General features: G+C 36.9%; 5 protein-coding genes across 6 annotated transcripts; 4 read left to right on the forward strand and 1 right to left on the reverse strand.

Moving 5' to 3' along the window:
- Positions 1 to 846: 846 nt before the first annotated feature.
- LOC116128663 (increased DNA methylation 3) lies at positions 847 to 3,612 on the forward strand. Of its 2 annotated transcripts, none has more exons than XM_031414428.1 (3): positions 847 to 956; positions 1,617 to 2,619; positions 3,091 to 3,612. In XM_031414428.1, exons 2-3 carry the CDS (start codon positions 1,665 to 1,667, stop codon positions 3,327 to 3,329), a joined length of 1,194 nt encoding a protein of 397 aa, XP_031270288.1. In that variant the 5' UTR covers positions 847 to 956; positions 1,617 to 1,664; the 3' UTR covers positions 3,330 to 3,612. The 2 variants fall into 2 exon arrangements, with proteins under 2 accessions (XP_031270288.1, XP_031270289.1); XM_031414429.1 differs by having other exon boundaries at positions 3,094 to 3,612.
- A 1,993-nt stretch (positions 3,613 to 5,605) lies between these two features.
- Positions 5,606 to 6,509, forward strand: LOC116128664 (increased DNA methylation 3). The gene is made up of 2 exons (XM_031414430.1): positions 5,606 to 5,795; positions 6,034 to 6,509. The coding sequence occupies exons 1-2, from the start codon at positions 5,627 to 5,629 to the stop codon at positions 6,288 to 6,290; spliced, it is 426 nt and encodes a 141-aa protein (XP_031270290.1). The 5' UTR covers positions 5,606 to 5,626; the 3' UTR covers positions 6,291 to 6,509.
- A 2,203-nt stretch (positions 6,510 to 8,712) lies between these two features.
- LOC116128454 (probable inorganic phosphate transporter 1-9) lies at positions 8,713 to 11,197 on the forward strand. The gene is made up of 2 exons (XM_031414177.1): positions 8,713 to 9,701; positions 10,260 to 11,197. Exons 1-2 carry the CDS (start codon positions 9,007 to 9,009, stop codon positions 11,182 to 11,184), a joined length of 1,620 nt encoding a protein of 539 aa, XP_031270037.1. The 5' UTR covers positions 8,713 to 9,006; the 3' UTR covers positions 11,185 to 11,197.
- Positions 11,198 to 11,422: 225 nt separating this feature from the next.
- On the reverse strand, positions 11,423 to 13,121 carry LOC116128581 (cysteine protease XCP2). The gene is made up of 4 exons (XM_031414327.1): positions 12,625 to 13,121; positions 12,292 to 12,527; positions 11,930 to 12,070; positions 11,423 to 11,829 (listed from the first exon to the last, which is right to left on the reverse strand). The coding sequence occupies exons 1-4, from the start codon at positions 13,091 to 13,093 to the stop codon at positions 11,614 to 11,616; spliced, it is 1,062 nt and encodes a 353-aa protein (XP_031270187.1). The 5' UTR covers positions 13,094 to 13,121; the 3' UTR covers positions 11,423 to 11,613.
- Positions 13,122 to 16,295: 3,174 nt separating this feature from the next.
- Positions 16,296 to 18,662, forward strand: LOC116128653 (protein CUP-SHAPED COTYLEDON 3). The gene is made up of 3 exons (XM_031414414.1): positions 16,296 to 16,497; positions 17,258 to 17,532; positions 17,856 to 18,662. Exons 1-3 carry the CDS (start codon positions 16,296 to 16,298, stop codon positions 18,597 to 18,599), a joined length of 1,221 nt encoding a protein of 406 aa, XP_031270274.1. The 3' UTR covers positions 18,600 to 18,662.
- Positions 18,663 to 19,912: the final 1,250 nt, after the last annotated feature.

Here is a 19,912-nt window from a genome sequence, read left to right on the forward strand (position 1 = left end):
ATTTAGACAAAAGCATACTATAGCTTCCATGTGTAAAGCTCAAGATTTGCATCTCTCATCTCTTCATCTTAACCCTCCATTTATCTGTTAGTCTCTTACGCCCATCATTTATTGTATTGCTGAGTAGAAAGGAGCAAAAGATCGAAAAAAGAAAAAGAAGAATAAAACTTGTACAGACTCAAAAATAAATAAACTACTCTGCAAGTTTAGCATTTTGGGCAGCATATATTTTGTTCTTTAGCACAAGATACCTACAGCATGGAAATGTTTTTGCATATATTGACAGTAGAATTTTGACAAGAACCCATTAAAGTTTTGATCGATATTCAGTGATTTGTAGCAGTGCAGTCATTTTTCAAGTGGGAAATTATGAATCTTATAGGCCCTAAAGCTACATAAATTAATCAACTCTGCAAGGTACAGTGACAAAAGCTAGAAAACAGAATGATTCATGGAGCCCAGGAAGATTCTATCCCAGGATGCTTGGGATCAACGTGAAGAAGAATAATGAAGAAACTGCATTGGAATATGGATCTCTCTCGAATTTTCACACCACATTTCTCGATAATCACATTACATTTTCTGATTTTGGTCAGACCTTGTACTTTTTGAATTGTTTTACCGGTTTGATCCCATCCTCTCTTTTTTGGGGTTCTCGATCAGGTTTTGTCGAAAACACAAAAGCCACGTCCTTAAGGCACAAGTTGAATGGTGCTAGCTCTAAGTTGTTTCTGGGCCTACGCAGGCCCAAGACAGCCAGAAATTGGGCCCGAAATGTTCCTATGGACCTAGAATGTGCCAGACCTGACTACTGTTTACTTTACAGAACAAAACATTGAGAAATATATTTCGACACGGTTGACGGTCCCGGTTTCCGATTTCCTTATCTAGGATGGGGGCCAGGAGAAGTGCAAGCTTTTCGTTCTGATCAGACAGTTAACGATAATTTTATGCAGGTCTATTCCTCTCTGTTTCTTTTTATATTTCATGCAAGTCCTTAGAGTTAAAGGTGAATGTTATGTTTTTGTTACACTCGGGTTTTCTTGCTAAATATTGAAATAAACTTAAATTGGAATGAAGTTGTACATCTTGTAAACCTTATCCAACGTTGGATAGTTATCGTAATATGTTCTGTTCTTGAATGAATATGATAAAGGTAATCAAATTCATGATAATGGCTTCCGTTTGAGTGAAGTGTTAAAGAGTATTACATTACATGCATGGGGCCATTTTTTTCATGAATAGCATGTAAAGTTTGAATGAAATAAACAAGGAATTAGTGAATTTTGAAATGATGGTTTGAAATTGAAGCTTTAGAAGTTTAATTTGATTGTTGTATGAGTAGTTTAGGGAGAAGGGCAGCGTTTACCGCAATCTTTTGTGAAAACAATAGGATAGAGATGTAGGTGATTTATGATTTCATTTCTTAACTTGCTGCTAGATGGGCATTTGAGGACAAGAGGAATAATGTATGTGACAGAAATAAATATAGTTTATGAGCTGTGTTATGATTTACTGGTGTTCTATTTGCTAGAGATTATGTTTTTCAATTTGTTATTTTCCAAGAAAGAACAAAAGAAATGAGCTTCTGATGCAAGTCTAATCCGCTTATGTAGGTAACTTTCAGAGAGTTGTGCCATTGTGAAGGAAGTTAAGTTGGAAGCATGGCCTTCCAAGGGAATAATCGTCCTCATATGTTATCTGTCAAAGAATCATTTAGTGATCAATATTTCTTGCTTAACTTCATAATGGGCTCTTATTTGGGTCCAGATGTCTACTCTGATAACCCAAGACGTTCGGCATTTCAAAGATTAGCTGAAGGTTTGCCACCATACACTTCAAAGAATTTGGGCGTCTCATTTGTCAGCATTTCTCAGTTGGAAAGCTTGTATTACTATGTTCTTAGGAATGCTCATCGTAGTCTGGTCTTGAAACCTGATGTGTTGCATATGTATCTAAAAGGCAACATGCCTTTGCCAAGCTCTGAGCTTCCAGAGGACTGTTGGCAGTTCACTAGTTTATTTCCCACAAATATTCATGCACACAAAAGGTACTCTGAGAACTATGAGATTGTTAAGGGGATTGCTCTCATTGATCATCCTGTTACGTCCTACATGAAAAAGGAGAACCTGGAGAGGTTCAAACACTTATCTAGCATGAATGACTTGAAAATTGATAAAATCAAATCCTTATCTTATGAGCATGGATACCAAAAGAGCCAAGAAAAGGGAGGGGCAAACTGTGTGAAAGATAGTGGGAAGATGGCTGCTGGTAGTATTTCCAATGGAAACAATAATTCAGCAGAAAAGTTTCAAGAAACATGTAAGGGGAGGCACCGTTGTAATACTCTTCATATTCCGGCATTCCCCCATGTTGTTTCTGCATCAAAACAACTTAGAGAAGGAGCCAACCACAGAACTTGCAAAGGTGATGGACCTGTCATGATGCCACTATTAAGTGTGCCAGATGTGGAAGAATGTACATCAGATGCATCTATTACACTGACCGGGACTGCAACAATGGGGATAGCTGGACCACCAGTTGGTGTTGTGGACATAGGCGTTAGTCAAAGGGCTTATTTTTTCCAAGTTGCTCTACCTGGAGTCCAGAGGGATTATTGTATGTCTTTCATCTTTCCTCAATTCTCTTTGATTTATCTTGTTAATTGATGATATTGGTCTGGAGATCATATGGGGTTTCCCTATATTACAGACAAACCATTAAGGCACGTCCTAAATGTTTAATGAGATTGGAAGGCCAAGGTTGCCTTATTTGTTCAGACCATGAGAAGCAAACTATTTTTTGCTTTGTGCACCATAATTCGTATATGAAATACATGAATCAAGAGTTTCAGAATCAAAATCGTCTTATTAATTGATCCATACCTCCACTTTTAGTACATTACATAGTGGCATTGCCCTTAGTCATGGAAGGCCTTGGCCTTTGGGCATACAAGTCTTCCAAATGCTTGTTGAAGGCGTAATCAGGATTATTTGGTGGAGGGATTCCTCCTTTTATTTGCATTCTTTATTCACAACACAACATTGTTTACTCGTTACTTTATCAAAATGACAAGTTTCTTCACTGTAGCAGGTGAGTTCAGTTGTGAGATTGAATCCAACGGAAGGGTTCACATTCAAGGATCAACATCAGGTGGAAAAGCTATTAAGAAACGTTCTCGTGTTTTCCATATCAAACTCCAGCAGCTATGCCCATCCGGACAGTTCACACTTTCCTTCAGTCTTCCTGGACCGGTCGATCCGCGGCTGTTCAAACCTAACTTTAGACCTGATGGCATTTTTGAAGGAGTTATCATCAAACACAGTTAAAACATGGCGTCTTGCTACATCGGCGCAGCTCAAGAATCCAGTAATCTGTAGAGTGCATGATCTGATAGCACTTTTGAAGTAGTAATCCTTGACTGCATGAGCAGTTCATACTTGTATCTAGCATTTTCCATATAGGATTTGGCTTGGCTCCTTAAAATTCACGTGCTATGCATAATTTTGAGAACAGGAAGAGAAATAGAATTTGGTCAGTCATATATCTGTATATTGCAGCATACCCAGATGATATCTGGCGCTTTCCCCTTCTCAAAGATTATACCATATAGGCAGCAAATTTAATTAAATACAGTATAAGGAAATTAATATAATTTTGTTTAATTTTAATTACTTTGTGTGGTTCCAAATTGTCAGAAGTCAAATAATTATATAATATTAAGTATTCCCAATTGAGGCCCAATAATAAGATTTGCCCAAATCAGTACAGCCCGCCCCAGTTGAATCAAACGAACAGATCTTGAACCAGTGCCCGGTTCCCAATTTTTAAAATTATTCCTTAAATATAAGGGGTGGGTTTGTCATTTAAGTTAAAATACGTGGCGCGTTCTCGTTGGAGCTCTAATATGAATGAAACAGTGGGCAGTTCGCTTATGTTTAGTTCATTTAGTCCGTACTTTAACTTCGAAGTAGACCAGAGTGGCAGAGTCTGAGAAAACGCTGCCGCCATAGACGGCGGAGTAGCTCTAAATTAACGGCCGTCCACTATTGACCGGAACCCTGCTGGTAATAATTCTTCCAAAGTTACGATTCGCATAATTTTCCGCTTCTCGATCTTAGTTTAGTTGCATGTCTTTCTCATTTCAAACCTTCATGAGTGCTTATCTAATCCTTTTAGCTGTCAGCGCGGTGGCCTTTTTACGATCTGAGTATTGTTTTAGTTCATTAAGTGATAATATTTCTGGTTTCATAGATGAATTCAAGTTTATGTGTTTTTTTTTTTTTTTTTTTTCCCACATTTCGAAATGAATAACCTTTCTTATGATCTTTTTATTAGATTTTATCAATGCATTTATTTGAAAAGAATAGGTTTAAGAGTTGATTGAGATTTATTAATGAACAAATTAAGTGCCACTAGGTGCTCATTTCATGCTAATTGTCCTCCTTGTTCTCATGTTTCTTCTAATATGCTGATATAGTTACCTTTCTGTTTTATCTATATGGAACTGTTCAAATTCAAATTGTGATGACTTGGCCTAAAAATCAACAGTTTTTTTTTTTTTTTGACCTCATAAAGTAGGGAAAATCATGAAACTATATGGTAGGGTGCGGCAGAAGAGTAGTATGGAGAGGAGCCAGAGATTTTAGGTTTATGGTTTTCCAACAGTTTTCCGGAGAATTCTTATGTTATTAGTAGATTTTTAATGCCCTTTTCTGTAGGAATTTGGCAAGTAAAAGTATATCTGGAATAACATCCGTAACGTCAACTATTTTTTGCTTCTTTTGTGATTTGTGTTGATCTCCTTTCTTTTCAGATGCTATCTGTTGAGACTTGACCACTTGATATATGTAGATTGGGTCAATTATGGAGGTCATATGTTCCCTTATTTTCTGAGTTTGTTAACCTGGTCAACTTGAAGTTGAATCCTTTCCTGCATGTTTTAGATCAGACTTTGATGAAGATTTATTAAACTTTAGAAATGAATATAGGGACTTTCAAAAGGAATATGTTGGCTGTAATTTGGTGATTTGGAAACGGCCACTTCTATTCCCTTGAATTGAGTTGTTACTCAGGTATTAAGATGGAATTTGTTGTGATTGCATCTGTTTTTCCTATCTGCTTGTCTCCATTTGCAAAAGTAAAGTTTGTGCACATCGATTTAAATCCTTTCATAAGTGAATTCTTTTTTTCTTGTATGAGCATCTCTGCGCATAAATGGTATGTGGATTAACTAGCTTTAAGAGTGACCGGGTGACGGAAAAGCGAAATCTTGTTTGCCTTACCTCTATGCTTCTTTTTCCTTATCCCTAAATGCCTCTAGTTGGCAATTTAAGTTTGGAATATCCTCCTTTACAATGCAAGAGAACCTTTTGTGCAATGGATGTATATGCATGCAGCCAATTATGGGGTGCGTGTTTGTCACGCTCTGACTGAGCGTGTCCTAGTTGGCATGATGTACATACATCCATTGCACAAGAGTTTCTTCCTTATAAAGCACATAATGTTTTAAGAATGTGACAAATTGTGGTTGTTAGAATAGCAGCAAACGTAAGATTTTTATGCTCCATTAAGGTTTAACATCTACTTTTTTGATTTAGCAGGCTGGGAAGCAACATTTATAAGCATGGAGAGGGGAAATAATGTTGACCATCAACAACTGAAGCCATCAGTTGTTTTAACTGGAACTGCGAAAGAAGGTAGTGTTGGGCCACCTGTTGGTCTTGTAGACATCGGTGTGAGTGAAGGTGCCTACCTTTTCCGCATTGCACTTCCTGGTATCCGAAGGGATCAAAGTAAGGGTCAAATCTTTATTTATATATTTCATTAATGCATGAGATTCATGAGGTATGTGAAACTGGTGCATCACAAGCATAATATTTGTTTTTTGGTTAAGGTTCCTGCAAAGCATGTGAAACCTGAATGTGGTGTAATTGCTATTGAAATGCTACTAGGATTGGCATGCAACTCCTTTCCTTTTTGAATAGTAAAAAGTGTCAGAGATGACCAAGTAGATCATGCTTGTCCTAACAGGTAAGGTGAAATGTGAGATGCACCGTGATGGGAAGGTTCATATCCAAGGAGTTATAACGGATGGAACTACGCTGAAAGATTCAAGTGCATACCAGATGAAAGTCCAGCAACTGTGCCCACCTGGACCTTTCACTATTTCCTTTAATCTGCCAGGACCTGTCGACCCCCGATTGTTTTCTCCCAGTTTTCGTCCTGATGGTATCCTGGAGGTGGTGGTTATGAAATACAAAATGCATACTACTCCTCCTCATACCTAAGGAATTCTAAGGAGTTGTCCAATACCAAATATCGCGAGGCATGTCTTAGGGAGCAGAATGCATGTCAAGGTTCCTAGATGCATACTTTTGTTAGGAAATCTGAGAAAATATGAGTCTCTGTACAATTAATATTGGATATTAAATCAATGGTTGGTATAAGGTGATTATAAACTCTGTAATGTTGGATATTCAATTAGGAGAACTTCAATATATTTTTTTTTTCCTTGAAGGTCTTGTCCTTTGTGTTACGTTCATATAATTTGTGGGCTTTTGTTGGGTTTTTCAAATCTCATGGATCAAAACCACATTCTCATGCCTCCCAAACATATAAGTGGGTTTTATGCAACCACGGTAATCTGATTAGAAATTAGATGGCTGATATTTGTTTTTTTTCTGGTAAGGAGAAAATTTGTGGTTGAAATNGAGGCATGTCTTAGGGAGCAGAATGCATGTCAAGGTTCCTAGATGCATACTTTTGTTAGGAAATCTGAGAAAATATGAGTCTCTGTACAATTAATATTGGATATTAAATCAATGGTTGGTATAAGGTGATTATAAACTCTGTAATGTTGGATGTTCAATTAGGAGAACTTCAATATATTTTTTTTTTCCTTGAAGCTCTTGTCCTTTGTGTTACGTTCATATAATTTTTGGGCTTTTGTTGGGCTTTTCAAATCTCATGGATCAAAACTATATTTTCATGCCTCCCAAACATATAAGTGGGTTTTATGCAACCAACCACGGTAATCTGATTAGAAATTAGATGGCTGATATTTGTTTTTCTGGTAAGGAGAAAATTTGTGGTTGATATTAAAAATTGACTCGTTTTTCAGGAACTCATTAGCTTCCAAGTCAACCACTTATCTTAGTACTTAAAATCAATAAACTGTGGTGACTGCAGACGCAAGTTTCACATTTCCAATAAACAATCATAAATTGTCGTAACAATAATAGAAATTTTCTTAGGCTGTGTGTGGAATTTGTCCAAGGTTGCTGTCCTTGGATCAAGGAATGTTTTTGGCCGAACGACTTGCGCACACCCAAGATTTGCCGTAACAATAGTTGGTACCTAAAAGGTTTGGAAATGATAAACAGGTACCTTCCGTTATGTGTTGTTAGTGATTTCTATTTGTTAATAGTGAAAAGACTAAAATGCCCTTGAAAGTTTGATGTTTAGTTTTTTATAAATTTAAAAATTTATAAAAAAACCTCTAAGTTTGCTAATTTAACTAAACTACCCCCATATATAAAAAGTTTGTTAAATGACAAAAACACTCCTACCACCTGCAATGCCAGATTCCGGCTACCACCGCTGGAATCTAGTTGGAAAATTGCGTTACGACACAGACCCATCGGATATGTGTCGTAACGTGTCGATCTGGCCTTTTTCGACCAAATCCATGGTTGATCTGACCGGAAAAGGCCAGATCTACGGCCAAATCTGGCCTTCGATGCTGTAAAACTCTATCTACGGCGTCGAAGGCCAAATCTGGCCTTTTTCGACCAGATCAGCCACGAATCTGGCTGGAAAAGGCCAGATCGACACGTTACGACACAGATCCGATGAGTTTATGTCGTAATGCAATTTTCGGCCAGATTCTGGCACTACAAGTGGTGTGTTTTTGTCATTTAACAAACTTTTTATATATAGGGGTGTTTAGTTAAATTAGCAAACCTAAAGGATTTTTTAGAAATTTTTAAATTTATAAAAAACTAAAATATCAAACTTTCAAGAGCATTTTAGTATTTTCACTATTAACAAACAGAAATTACTAACAGCACATGATGGAAGGTACATGTTTGTCATTTCCAAACTTTTTAGGTATCACTTTATCGTTACGGTAAACCTTGGGTATGCACAAGTCGTTTTGCCAATGTTTGTGATTAAACTAAACACGAGTCCAAAGAAGGGTCACTGTAAATGGTCCACTCAAATTAGGCAACCAAGCAAACGGGTCTAAATAGACTTTTCCATAATCTAACTGAATCTAGCCATTAACAAATTAAATGATTATCGCAACTGATAACCAATAGTCAATTAGGATTATTTGAGTGTATTATTTAAGAAGTTATTAGTTTAATTCAATTATTAATAGGATGATTAATAAGAAGGTCAACTTCACTTCATAATTTCAAAAGATTAGTTGAATTATACAAAATTGGCATGGGCAATTAAAAAAAAATAAAAAAAATTAAATGATCAAGAACCAGGGTGGCCTTCTGGATACAATCATTTCTATTAATATAATATAATGTAATTAATATGCCATGTTCCTAGCTATGATGTAACAGTGATTCTAGAGTCTCTGAAGAGACATACGTTAGACGATGAAAACGATCCACCAATTACAATAAACAACATGTTCTTAATTTCTATCATTACATAATAACGAAGAAACTTAGAAATAGCGACAAAGATCCCAGTAGCAAATGGAGACAGAGAAAGACTTTTGTGGCTGGAAAAACCAGTCAATATATAGAATAATGCTAAAGTGAAGAAGAAAAAATAAATATGAAATTTAATTGATGATCCGCATCTCTATGGAATCATAGACTTAAAATCTCAATTCTAGTCAACCCTTCTACATCCATTTCATCATCAACGAACCTTCAAGGTAATTATAAATTTTCTTGCTTTTAATTATACAGAACTGAAAACTCTCTCTTTCTATATAATTTTCACTCCCATCAAAAGCATCAGCAAATTTGTTCATCAATGGCGTTAAAAGTTCTTTCTGCTCTTGACACTGCAAAAACACAATACTACCACTTCAAAGCCATCATCATAGCCGGCATGGGACTCTTCACCGACGCTTACGATCTCTTCTGTATCCCTCCCATCATGATTCTGATCCAGCGGATATACTATGATTCTGATGTTGATAACAAAAAGCCCAAAATCCCGAGAACTGTTGTGTCTACCATGGTGGGTATAGCTCTTTTGGGGACTGTGATTGGTCAGCTGATCTTCGGAAGGTTGGGTGATCGAATCGGGAGACGACGCGTGTATGGGTTTGCATTGTGGCTGATGGTGGTGAGCTCCATTGGATGTGGTTTCTCTATCTGTACAACCAAGAAGTGTGTACTTGGAAGTCTTGGGTTTTTCAGGTTTTTGTTGGGTGTTGGAATCGGTGGGGACTATCCGCTGTCCGCTACAATCATGTCGGAGTTTGCAAACAAGAGGACACGTGGCACGTTCATAGCCGCTGTTTTTTCCATGCAGGGGTTTGGGATTTTGGCTAGTTCAATGGTCACGATGGTGGTTTGTAAGATATTTGAGAGAGCATCAAATGCGTCAAGTGATCAAACGCCGGATGGGACCGATATTGCATGGAGATTGATACTGATGCTGGGTTCAATTCCGGCTGCTTTGACTTATTACTGGCGTATGATGATGCCTGAAACTGCAAGGTATGTATTTATTTATTCTAACGGTAGGTAGAATATTCTTCATCTCTAATGTAATTAATTTAACTGCGAATGTGGACCGAGAAGTTAAGGATGAATAAACCCTAAGATTCGATGGACAGTCAAAAAGGTTTATTTCCTTTTTTAAGTTTTTAAGTTCAAACCTTAGAGTTATTTATCACAATAATATTATAGTTATAATAATATTATAAGGTATTTAATGGACGTTAGAGATTAGTTAAGATATAGTATAATCGGACCCAAATACTTCGGTTAAAAAAAAAAAAAAAAAAGTTGACGAATAATTATTTGAAAGAGCAGATCCATACTCTATACAAGTCACCGTCTTGCGTCATTCATTTGGAGAAGTAAATGAAAAGTCAAATGATTTGAAAGAGCAGGTGAAACGGTCATCATCTTCGGTCGGTGGAAAGCATAAATATATAGATTAGGTAATTAAGAATAATTTAGAGCGGTACTCATGGAATAATAGTGGCATGTATATTTTACTCTTTTACTAGAAATTAATACATGAAATGGTACATTTCTTCTGAAATTCAGATATACGGCTCTGGTGGAACAAAATGTGTTGCAAGCTGCTAAAGATATGGAGAAAGTGTTAGACGTTTCAATGAGTCAGATTGCAGAAGAGTTTCCATTGTCACCAAAGCCACCATCATATAATTTACTATCCAGAAAATTCATTCGTCAACATGGTCGTGATCTCTTCGCTTGTTCCACTTCATGGTTCCTTGTTGATATTGTGTTTTACAGCAGTAACCTCTTCCAATCCAAAATTTACCACAACTACGTTGATGATGATAGCGGCTCCTCCATGAATGCCTTTGAAGAAGCTTTCAGAGTTGCCAGACTCCAAGCTATTGTTGCTATCTGCTCTACTGTTCCAGGTTACTATGTGACTGTCTATTTCATTGATCGCATTGGAAGAGTCAGAATCCAACTACTCGGTTTCTTCTGCATGGCAATTGTTTATTTGGCTATTGGAATTCCTTATATTCATTACTGGGACACACACACAAATTTTGGTTTCATGTTCTTGTACGGCCTTACTTTTTTCTTTGCAAATTTTGGACCCAACACTACAACTTTTATTGTGCCGGCTGAGCTTTTTCCTGCTAGATTTAGATCAACATGTCATGGAATTTCAGGGGCCATTGGAAAGGTGGGTGCCATAATTGGGTCTGTTGGATTGTTGTGGGTTTTGGAAGAAGATAAGAAAACTGGTGATCCAAAAGCCACTGGAATGACAATAGCATTGATTCTTTTGGGTGGGGTTTGTTTTATGGGAATGGCTGTAACCTATTTCTTCACACGCGAAACTATGGGGAGATCACTTGAGGAGAACGAGAATGAAGACGATTCCAGTGAATTGTGTTTTTTCAGATGCTTTAATGATTCTTGTTTGCGGACAAATTCATCTACCAATGAAGGTGATGAAGCTCCATTAGCTATTGAGCAACTATAATTAAGCTTCCATTCTCAATGTGTTTTTTTTTTTTTTTTAATAAAATCAAACTCTCAGTGGTCAGTGCCACTCTTAGATTTCTATCTCTTTTACACGCGTTCTTGGTAGCTAGGCAAAAAAGAATTTTGTGATTGAGGCATGGCAGAAGCTAAAAGTTTCAATAAGGAACGGTGCCCTTCCAGCATCTAGAGCCATAGAATTATTCATTATAAATTCCCTTTATATGGCCAATTAAATGTCTTATATAATGATCCAAAGTATATTATATAATATTCTTCGCAAATGGATCACGACACGAGCTCGAAAGAAAGAAACTTTGCCTGACAATTCAATTAGAAACCTTCATGAAATTATATTTAAATCACATGACCATTTATGTATTAATAAAAACACCAGAAGGAATTATTAGACACAGCCTGTGCCTTGTTTTCACTTGTTTTTAGTTGGATAGGAAGCCATTTTGTTGATTCCACACAGCCCTTCTGCCTTTCCACTGTTCCTTTTCATCCTTATATAGCCTTTTTCACCCCATTTTGCTCCCCATGAATTCTTCACAATGATATAGTCCAAGCCTGTGGTTGATCCATAACCAACGGCTGCTACTCCGTGGTCTAGATCGGTTCCACAATGCCCATCGAAAACACCCTATAACCATTTTTTTTCATAGATAATAAATTAGTGAACCACATAAATACATAAATTGCGTAGATTTGTATTATTCAATGCCGGTCCAGTGACTACTTACCCCTTTGTAAAATTGAAAGTCTTTTCCAGAAGCCTCAATAGCAACGCTGATAGGCTGGTTTGCAAGTGCCTTCAATAGGCTCATTTCATTGTTCTGTGGCACGTCATGGTAGCCACTTATGGTTACCAACTTCGATTCTCCCTGTAAACAAAAATGAATTTACTGCCACTGACAAGTGCCGTTCCATGGTTTTAATACATATGGTCATTTTAATTAAGCAGAACAGTGTTTTGCCTCAAGTATTTATAGGATTTGGGACCCTTAATTTACTGCCATTAAAAAGTGTTGTTCCAATATGAATTTTTCTCACCTAAAGAAGGAGAGTTATTAAAAGTTATTTAACCAATGGTTTGACTACCTACCCTATTCATTTTGCAAGTGCCTTCCTCCATTATGTATGGATAGTCTGCTTCCTTGTGGAGTCCCCTACTTGAAACAATGTAGGCAAATGCGTAATCCATCAGTCCTCCATTGCAACCATTGTTGAAGTTATTGTCACAATCGATCAGCTCTTGCTCAGACAATGAAGTCAAATTCCCTGTAACAATTTGGTTTATACCCTCTACTGCAGCAACCGTTGAAAATGCCCAACAGCTACCTGTAAGTACAAAAATCAAAGTAATATATAAATTCATATTGGTCCATCCCTTGTCATTAATTATGGCCTAAAATCAATTATATCGTGCTATACGTACCGCATGAGCCTTGGTTTTTGACGTTAGTAACAGCTCCTTTCTTTCTCCAGTCGACTGACTTGGGCAAATCCATAACATCTTTATAACTAAATTCTTCAAGTGACGACTCTCTTCTTCTAGGCAAGTCAGTCTTCTTCAAGCCCAAATACATCTTCTTGAATTCTTCATGGCTCAAATCTGCAAATTCATTCAACCCAAGCCAGTAGTTTTTAACCTTCTTGTTTGTCTCGTCTATGTGCTTCAAATTATCCTTAAAAATATCAAATCTCTTTAGTTTTTCCTCAAGACTCTCGTAAACCTTTTCGAATTTTGACATCCAAGACTCGAAGAGATCAATGAGTCTATCATTGGAAGTCAAGTCATCTGGGGAATAGCCCACTATAGAGAAATCTCGAGCAAAAGAAGAATAAGCAAATAAAGACATGGAAAATGCAATAAAAAATATCTTAGAATATGAGAAGAGAGCCATGTTTGAATAAGTATATAGAATGATGGAGAGGATGAAGATGAAGCAGTGATTTATATAGCTCGATTATGTTTCATTCGTTGCTTTCAAGTAAAGTTGGTGAACAATGGATTGTGCCCTGAATCCTGAGACTTAAAGTTTGGTTCTTGTAGCATTCTAGCTTTCACTCTAAGCATATGCCGTATGCCCCTTGTAATATATTACATATTATATTATTATACCATAAAGGACGATTGAGCTTCGTTTTTACAATGAAGGCCTAAAGGAAGCCCATTGTAACATGGTCCAAATAAATGAGCAAAATATACATATGTATATATATATTTTTTTAAATTCTAATACGAGAAAAGAACTAAACATACGTGCATCATACGTAGATTAATTAAAACATAAGTTATAGGTATGGTTGATCCCTGGCCTAAGCTGTAAAAAGCAAAGAAAGAGGCCTAAACTGACTAAACCCTGCAATAATGACAGGAAGAACTAAGAAGAAAGGCCAACGTGATTTTGATTACTGAGAAAAGGGAAAACAGTTAACTGATTGGCCGTTTAAAGAATAAATGGCGAAGAGAAAAAAGTATATTGGGAGATGTAAAAATAATATCATTGATGATTGGCGATTGGTCCCCTCTAAATTTCTCCAGATTTCTGAGTCTATACTCTATACCTCAATAATATTAGCTAGAAGATGGACCTATCATTTGTTTTGAAAACGACAAATAGATATAGCCTGGTTCTTACCTGTCAAAACCCCTTCAAGGCCCCACGACTGCTCTCTCTCTCTCTCTCTCTCTCTCTGCCTTGCTCAGCCACAGCCTCGGCCCAAACGGAGCCTTCACCCACACACTATCTCCTACTATACTGTTTCTTTTATCGAAAATTATAATATGAAATTCTTCTTCTATTTGTCCTTAAACATGGGTTAATGCGAAAATTCTAGTTTAACGATGTAAGGTAAGGATTTACCAAGGTCACAACAGGTGATAAGAGAAATTCCAGATAATAAATGAGAGAATGTACGAAGAAAAGCAAGTGGGTGTGGAGTGTTAGATAGATAGGTCCACAGCATAATATAATAGGTATATGTATATAAAGTTGTTGTAATAAAAGAATCACTGACTTTGCTTGTTTGGAGATGTCGCTATTTCTTTCTTAGTCTGATCTGAATCATCGTAGGCACAAGGCATAGGCAGCTGCAGGTCGGTGGTACCAGGTCCCTCTTCTGACTCTTAAGTCTTAACCTTCAACACCATCCGCCTCACCTTCCTATTTATTATTACCCTTCTCTTTTTCCGTCCTCTCATATTTCTCTATCATCTCACTATTCTTTACGCGTATCTCAATTACCAAAACGCGTATCCTGTTCCTATTTTATGCATAAATAGGTAATATTGCGGATCATGACACTGAAAAATTAGAGATAATTACTCTTTAATCTAGAGATTTTGGTAAGTATGAGATTGAGATATAGAGTCACATGTGTGGGGAAAGCAGGGGTGCAGGCTGATCAGAATGAGATATAGAATCCTGGGAGGTAAAATATAAATGCAAAATGAATTATTTTATTAGAAAAGTTGCAGGTGCAGGGCTAGTTACCATGAGAGTAGGCTTATGTAAAGCTATAATAAAAGAAATAAAAAAAATAAAAGAAATGGAAAAAGATAAGAGAAGAGATCCAGGATGTTATCTTTTACTTGAAAGAGTCTCTAAGATAAGATCTAGAGAGACGCTTAGTTAGATACACAGCAGTAGATGCAGAAGGCTGAATCAGAAGCAGAAGCAGAAGCCTAGGACGCCTGCCTTTTCATTACCTGATCATAATACACGTGCAACGCCGACATTTGTAGCTGCGCCACCCATCAATTCTCTCGATATATTATCATCCCTTTCAATTTACACAATTATATGTTTCAATAATTCTCTGTGTTCTCATTTATTTCCATTAAAAATTTTGACTCTTCCATCACAATTCCCTCCATGCCACCATCTCTATCTTCTTTACATCTTAGACCAAGTTTTTGACAGTGAATTCATTGTTTTTTTCTCGCAACAAATTACTATAATTTGTCTTTCATCAATTAACATTTGTATTAAGAATCATTATGTTAATGTTGTTTACATGTAATCACTTAATTTATATTAAGTGTTGGGCAGATTTTGCAGAAGTGAAGGACACTCTCTTCAAGGTCTTTACAATGTTGATCTTTTAAAGCAGCAGCACTGGAGAGAGTTTCCATAATGGAAAATAAATGGCAATCATCTAAAGAATCTAGAGTGATAATGATATAGAGCTACAGAGACAAAATAATACTAATAATGTACTGTTACAGTGACAAAAAGCTGGGTACTGATGATGGTGATAATTTGAAAGAGGAAAGGTCCAAATCAAAATCTGGATAATCCTTTTTTCCACAGTTTACTTCTGATAAAGAAATTAATGGTAAAAGCAAAAAGTTAATGATCTTGGACAACATATACCATTGCCAAAGATATGAAGGACCAGGTAAAAAAGGGTCTGGAAAGTGAATCTAAAGATTACAATATATAGAAAACAAGATGTGCAAAAGAAAAGGGAGCTACAATTGATTGATCATTCAAGTACCGTTCATTGAGAAAGACAGAAAAACAAAAACAAATTGGAATCGTGGATATGGAAATCTTGCTGTACAATAAAAATATTTGCACAGAAAAAGAATTTGGTGGATGATGATCTCACTGTTCAGGAATCAGAGGGGCTACCCTCGTGTTATCCATCTGAAAAATCCTGACTCATCTCTCTCTCTCTCTCTCTCTCTCTCAAAACATGCTCACACACGCACGCATAAATCTCTAAAACCATCTTTGCATTTACTGCTTCTCTCATAACAATAATACACCACAATCTCTTGTTTTTATGAAATAAAATCAGTTTATTATTTATTTGTTTGTTTGTTCGTTTGCCAGTTGAGGGAAGCCTTACAGGTGTGCTAGCTTTGGTAGGGCCCTTAACTCTTTTGCATTTATGAACCCAAATCTATCCCTCCTAACCTCCAATACTAGCCCCCTTCTCCTTTAGTTTCAGTGCTTCTCTCTATATATTTACATGTTTCTACAACCCCTTTCCTTCTCACATGCAATACTATTATCAATCAAACCATCTTCTTACTCTACTCTACACTACTCTAAATCTCTTACTCTCTTTCTCTTTCTCTAGAATAGTAAGATCATGTTGGCTGTGGAAGAAGTTTTGAGTGAACTGAATGGTGAAGAAGTTAACGAGCAGGGTTTGCCTCCAGGGTTTAGATTCCACCCTACTGATGAAGAGCTCATAACCTTTTATCTTGCTTCAAAGGTGTTTAGCTGGACCTACCGTGGTATAGAAATTGCTGAGGTTGACCTTAACCGATGTGAACCTTGGGAGCTACCAGGTATGTTTTCTTCATGAATTTTTTAGGGAAAAAAAAAAAAAAATTATGTCAAAATGTGAGAATGTTATCTGTTTCACTTAGCTAGGTAGGCCGTGATGATACCGGAAGGGTATTTTCTTTAGCATATTATTATATCTAAAGATTCTCCACGTTTCCCTCTTCTCTAGATGCCCTTCAATTCCTTTGTTTAGAAATAAAATACTGTTTATTTTTCTTAGTCGAGTTCAGTTAAGATAAACAAGATGAAGCTAAGTCGTGATCTAAAAATGACAGTGACGTTTCATGCCCTAATGATCTTACATTATTCTGGCTAGTGACAACTTAATAATCAAATCTGAACAACAAAACTTCATATATATAAGTAGATTTGTACATATATCTTATAGTTGAAGAACGATTTATGATCGCTTTAAGATTCTAAGTGTAACTATAATTTACAAATGTGTATATCTCACTTTAGTTACAGCATTCTTCTGTAAATCGCAGATATGTATATATATTGCATGAGCCTTGTTAATGTCAAGCAGTTGAGTACAACACACATTCTTTTTTTTAACCATCCCTCACCATACATGTTTTCAGGTAGAAACTGATTAATCTTTAAATAAGCCAACTCCAGACAAACCTCGTAGATGTATAATAAATGTAGAATAATGGACATAAAAGAGAGAGACTTAAATGGTCTGATCTTGGTATATGCATGGAATATGAATTTATAACATAGGGTATTATTGGTGGTTGTTTTTATTTTTATATATAGATGTAGCAAAGATGGGGGAGAAAGAGTGGTACTTCTTCAGCTTAAGGGACAGGAAGTACCCAACTGGGTTAAGAACAAACAGAGCAACGGGAGCTGGATACTGGAAAGCCACAGGGAAAGACAGGGAAGTTTGCAGTGCCTCAAATGGAGGTCTAATTGGCATGAAAAAAACCCTTGTTTTCTACAAAGGCAGAGCCCCCCGTGGTGAGAAAACTAAGTGGGTCATGCATGAGTACCGCTTAGATGGTGACTTTTCCTATCGCCACACGTGTAAGGTAATGGACCCCATAATTATCTCCACACGTGCACCGCGGGAATCAAGCTACTGCGCCCTCCTTACCCTTCTTTTTAATCTTTTGTCCCCTTCTGGGTTGACTTATTATATTGATAATGGCATGGATGTCGACTACACCATTTTTTCACCTTTTTCATTATTAACCTTTGGGGTAGATTTTGATTTGATTGATTGATCGATTGATTGACAGTTTTGTTATTTTATTATTTACATTACTGTTACTGTACATTTATACTGCTTTTAATCTTTAAAAATACAGCGTTACTTTTGAAAATGACTAAAAAAAATACAATTTTTTGGCAGGAGGAATGGGTGATCTGCAGAATGTTTCACAAATCTGGGGAGAAGAAGAATGGCATTCTCCAAGGACAAAGCTATCTCTTCGAAGGTTGTTCATCTCCCTCAGGTTCCTTGCCTCCATTGCTTGAAACTCAAACAACATTACTGGAATGTCAATCTCAAAACCCAAGTTCAATAGAGGCTCTCCAAAATTCTTTTCTGTATCACCAGCAAGAAAGTGACCTGAAAAGCTTAATAAACCCAGTCATGTCTCAGTCACATTCACATTCACATGATCTCTTCCCAATGAACGGATTCCAATCCTCTTTTTCACACAACCCTACCACAATCATCTCTACAAACACATCTAACACGACAAATAAACACATGATGATGAACACTGACAACAGCCCATCACAATCCATGCTCTTCAAGTCCCTTCTCTCACATCAAGATTTCACATTGAAGGAACAAACTACTATTCCTAGACAGTGCAAGACAGAGGCCAACTTTTCCCATTTCCAACTACCTGAGGCCAATAACAACAACTTTAGCTGGATGGAAAAAATTCACCCAAACCCATATCATAATCCCTTGTTTTTTGAGATGGATTGCAATCTTTCGGGTCTCCCAACACAATCTGCAGCTATTGCGGGGAGCAGTGCCAATGAAATGTCTACTTCAGTTGCTTTCAACAGGACTAGCTTTCAAGTGATGTTAGATACTCCCATCAGAATCCCTGGAGAATCTTGGACATTGGATGCCTAAACAACTTTCTTTTAATGAGATCTCATATATCTATAAATAGTTTGCGTATATACCCATCATCTATATAGATTTATCCATGCAAATGCAAGTATCCATGTACCAGTATTGGACAACTTCTTTCTGTATCTTTTTAAAATATTCGTAGTAGGAGTGAGTTTGAGTTATTATTGTACAAAGATTGCTTGTTTTATGTTATTCCGATATATATTTGTGTGCTTTTATGAATTGGATATTCGGAAATCTTGGGAGAGGGAGAGGAAGAGAGAGGAGGACAAAGGGAAAAAGAAAGTTGGCAAGAAAAAGGTTATAAATGATGTGACAGGAATGATAAGAAATGGAGGTTTTTTGACGTCACCTGCATTTATCATTGACGATGGGATTGGGGCCCTTTTGCATGCATGCGCAGAGAGGAGAGGCTCTAGGTTTGTAATTGTAATGGTAGGGGCCTGACCACCCCTAGGCCCTGTGTTTAATAGCTTCTGTCTCCAGGGGGAGACATGGATTTGCATATCATCGATGCATTCTCTGTCCATACATTCTGTGTACGCAGGCCCAATAAAACTATCCCTTCTCATCCTATCTTCTCTAAAACCCTTTTTTTGCACAACCACAACGAATGTTGTCTATTTTTTTTTTTCTTTTTTAAAAAAATGATCAGCGAGGCTAGGAATATGTTAAGTGGGGTGGGACTTCGATTGTGAGATAATGTAGGATTATGGGAGGAATGCGTAATTGTTCTTAGTTACGTGCAGGGTTAATCAATTGGTTATTAGAAGCTTAGGGTTCAATTCCGGAAAAAAAACTATTTTATTAACTCTTCGAGACACTAGCCAGAATGCTTAATTATCAAGTGAATGGATAATTTCATGTATCAGTGTGGTTTTGGTATTGAGACTGATATGAACATTGCCAAGCAGCATAACCAAAAAAGAAAATTATGCTCCTATTCTTTCCAAGCCTGCAGTGTACAGATCCATCAAGGATAGTGTTGAATATTCGAGCCAGTCATGCCAGGCAACCCATATTCAATCCCTGGCAACAGCGTCAAATACTTGCCTCAAAGCTGCTAGGCCATGGGCGCAAACTGTTTCTCAGATCAAAGAAATAGCCAAGCCCAACCAACATAATCAATTAGGACTTGCTTTTATGTTTTGTGTCTCCAGAAGTCTTCTTGCTCTCAGGCTATAAAAATTTATTTGGCACAGCCAAGTAATTGAGTGCCGAAATTTGCCTTGTTTTGCTGGCTATAAGCAATAAACAGTTAACAGCCAAGTAACAGAATGCACAAATTCTAGTTGCAAGTTTCTAAATGA

This window comes from Pistacia vera, unplaced genomic scaffold (genome assembly GCF_008641045.1).
Source record: "Pistacia vera cultivar Batoury unplaced genomic scaffold, PisVer_v2 Contig200, whole genome shotgun sequence".
NCBI lineage: Eukaryota > Viridiplantae > Streptophyta > Magnoliopsida > Sapindales > Anacardiaceae > Pistacia > Pistacia vera.

What these genes read in the sequence shown, in the direction of transcription:
- LOC116128663 (XM_031414428.1), top strand. Translation starts at nt 1,665, where the DNA reads ATGGCCTTCCAAGGGAATAATCGTCCTCATATGTTATCTGTCAAAGAA. An exon ending in TGGAGTCCAGAGGGATTATT is followed by an intron (nt 2,620 to 3,090) that starts GTATGTCTTTCA and finishes TCTTCACTGTAG; the next exon opens with CAGGTGAGTTCAGTTGTGAG.
- LOC116128664 (XM_031414430.1), top strand. Translation starts at nt 5,627, where the DNA reads ATGGAGAGGGGAAATAATGTTGACCATCAACAACTGAAGCCATCAGTT. An exon ending in TGGTATCCGAAGGGATCAAA is followed by an intron (nt 5,796 to 6,033) that starts GTAAGGGTCAAA and finishes TTGTCCTAACAG; the next exon opens with GTAAGGTGAAATGTGAGATG.
- LOC116128653 (XM_031414414.1), top strand. Translation starts at nt 16,296, where the DNA reads ATGTTGGCTGTGGAAGAAGTTTTGAGTGAACTGAATGGTGAAGAAGTT. An exon ending in TGAACCTTGGGAGCTACCAG is followed by an intron (nt 16,498 to 17,257) that starts GTATGTTTTCTT and finishes TTTTATATATAG; the next exon opens with ATGTAGCAAAGATGGGGGAG. An exon ending in CCTATCGCCACACGTGTAAG is followed by an intron (nt 17,533 to 17,855) that starts GTAATGGACCCC and finishes ATTTTTTGGCAG; the next exon opens with GAGGAATGGGTGATCTGCAG.
- LOC116128454 (XM_031414177.1), top strand. Translation starts at nt 9,007, where the DNA reads ATGGCGTTAAAAGTTCTTTCTGCTCTTGACACTGCAAAAACACAATAC. An exon ending in ATGATGCCTGAAACTGCAAG is followed by an intron (nt 9,702 to 10,259) that starts GTATGTATTTAT and finishes TCTGAAATTCAG; the next exon opens with ATATACGGCTCTGGTGGAAC.
- LOC116128581 (XM_031414327.1), bottom strand. Translation starts at nt 13,093, where the DNA reads ATGGCTCTCTTCTCATATTCTAAGATATTTTTTATTGCATTTTCCATG. An exon ending in CAAAAACCAAGGCTCATGCG is followed by an intron (nt 12,528 to 12,624) that starts GTACGTATAGCA and finishes TTGTACTTACAG; the next exon opens with GTAGCTGTTGGGCATTTTCA. An exon ending in ACTTTCAATTTTACAAAGGG is followed by an intron (nt 11,830 to 11,929) that starts GTAAGTAGTCAC and finishes AAATGGTTATAG; the next exon opens with GGTGTTTTCGATGGGCATTG.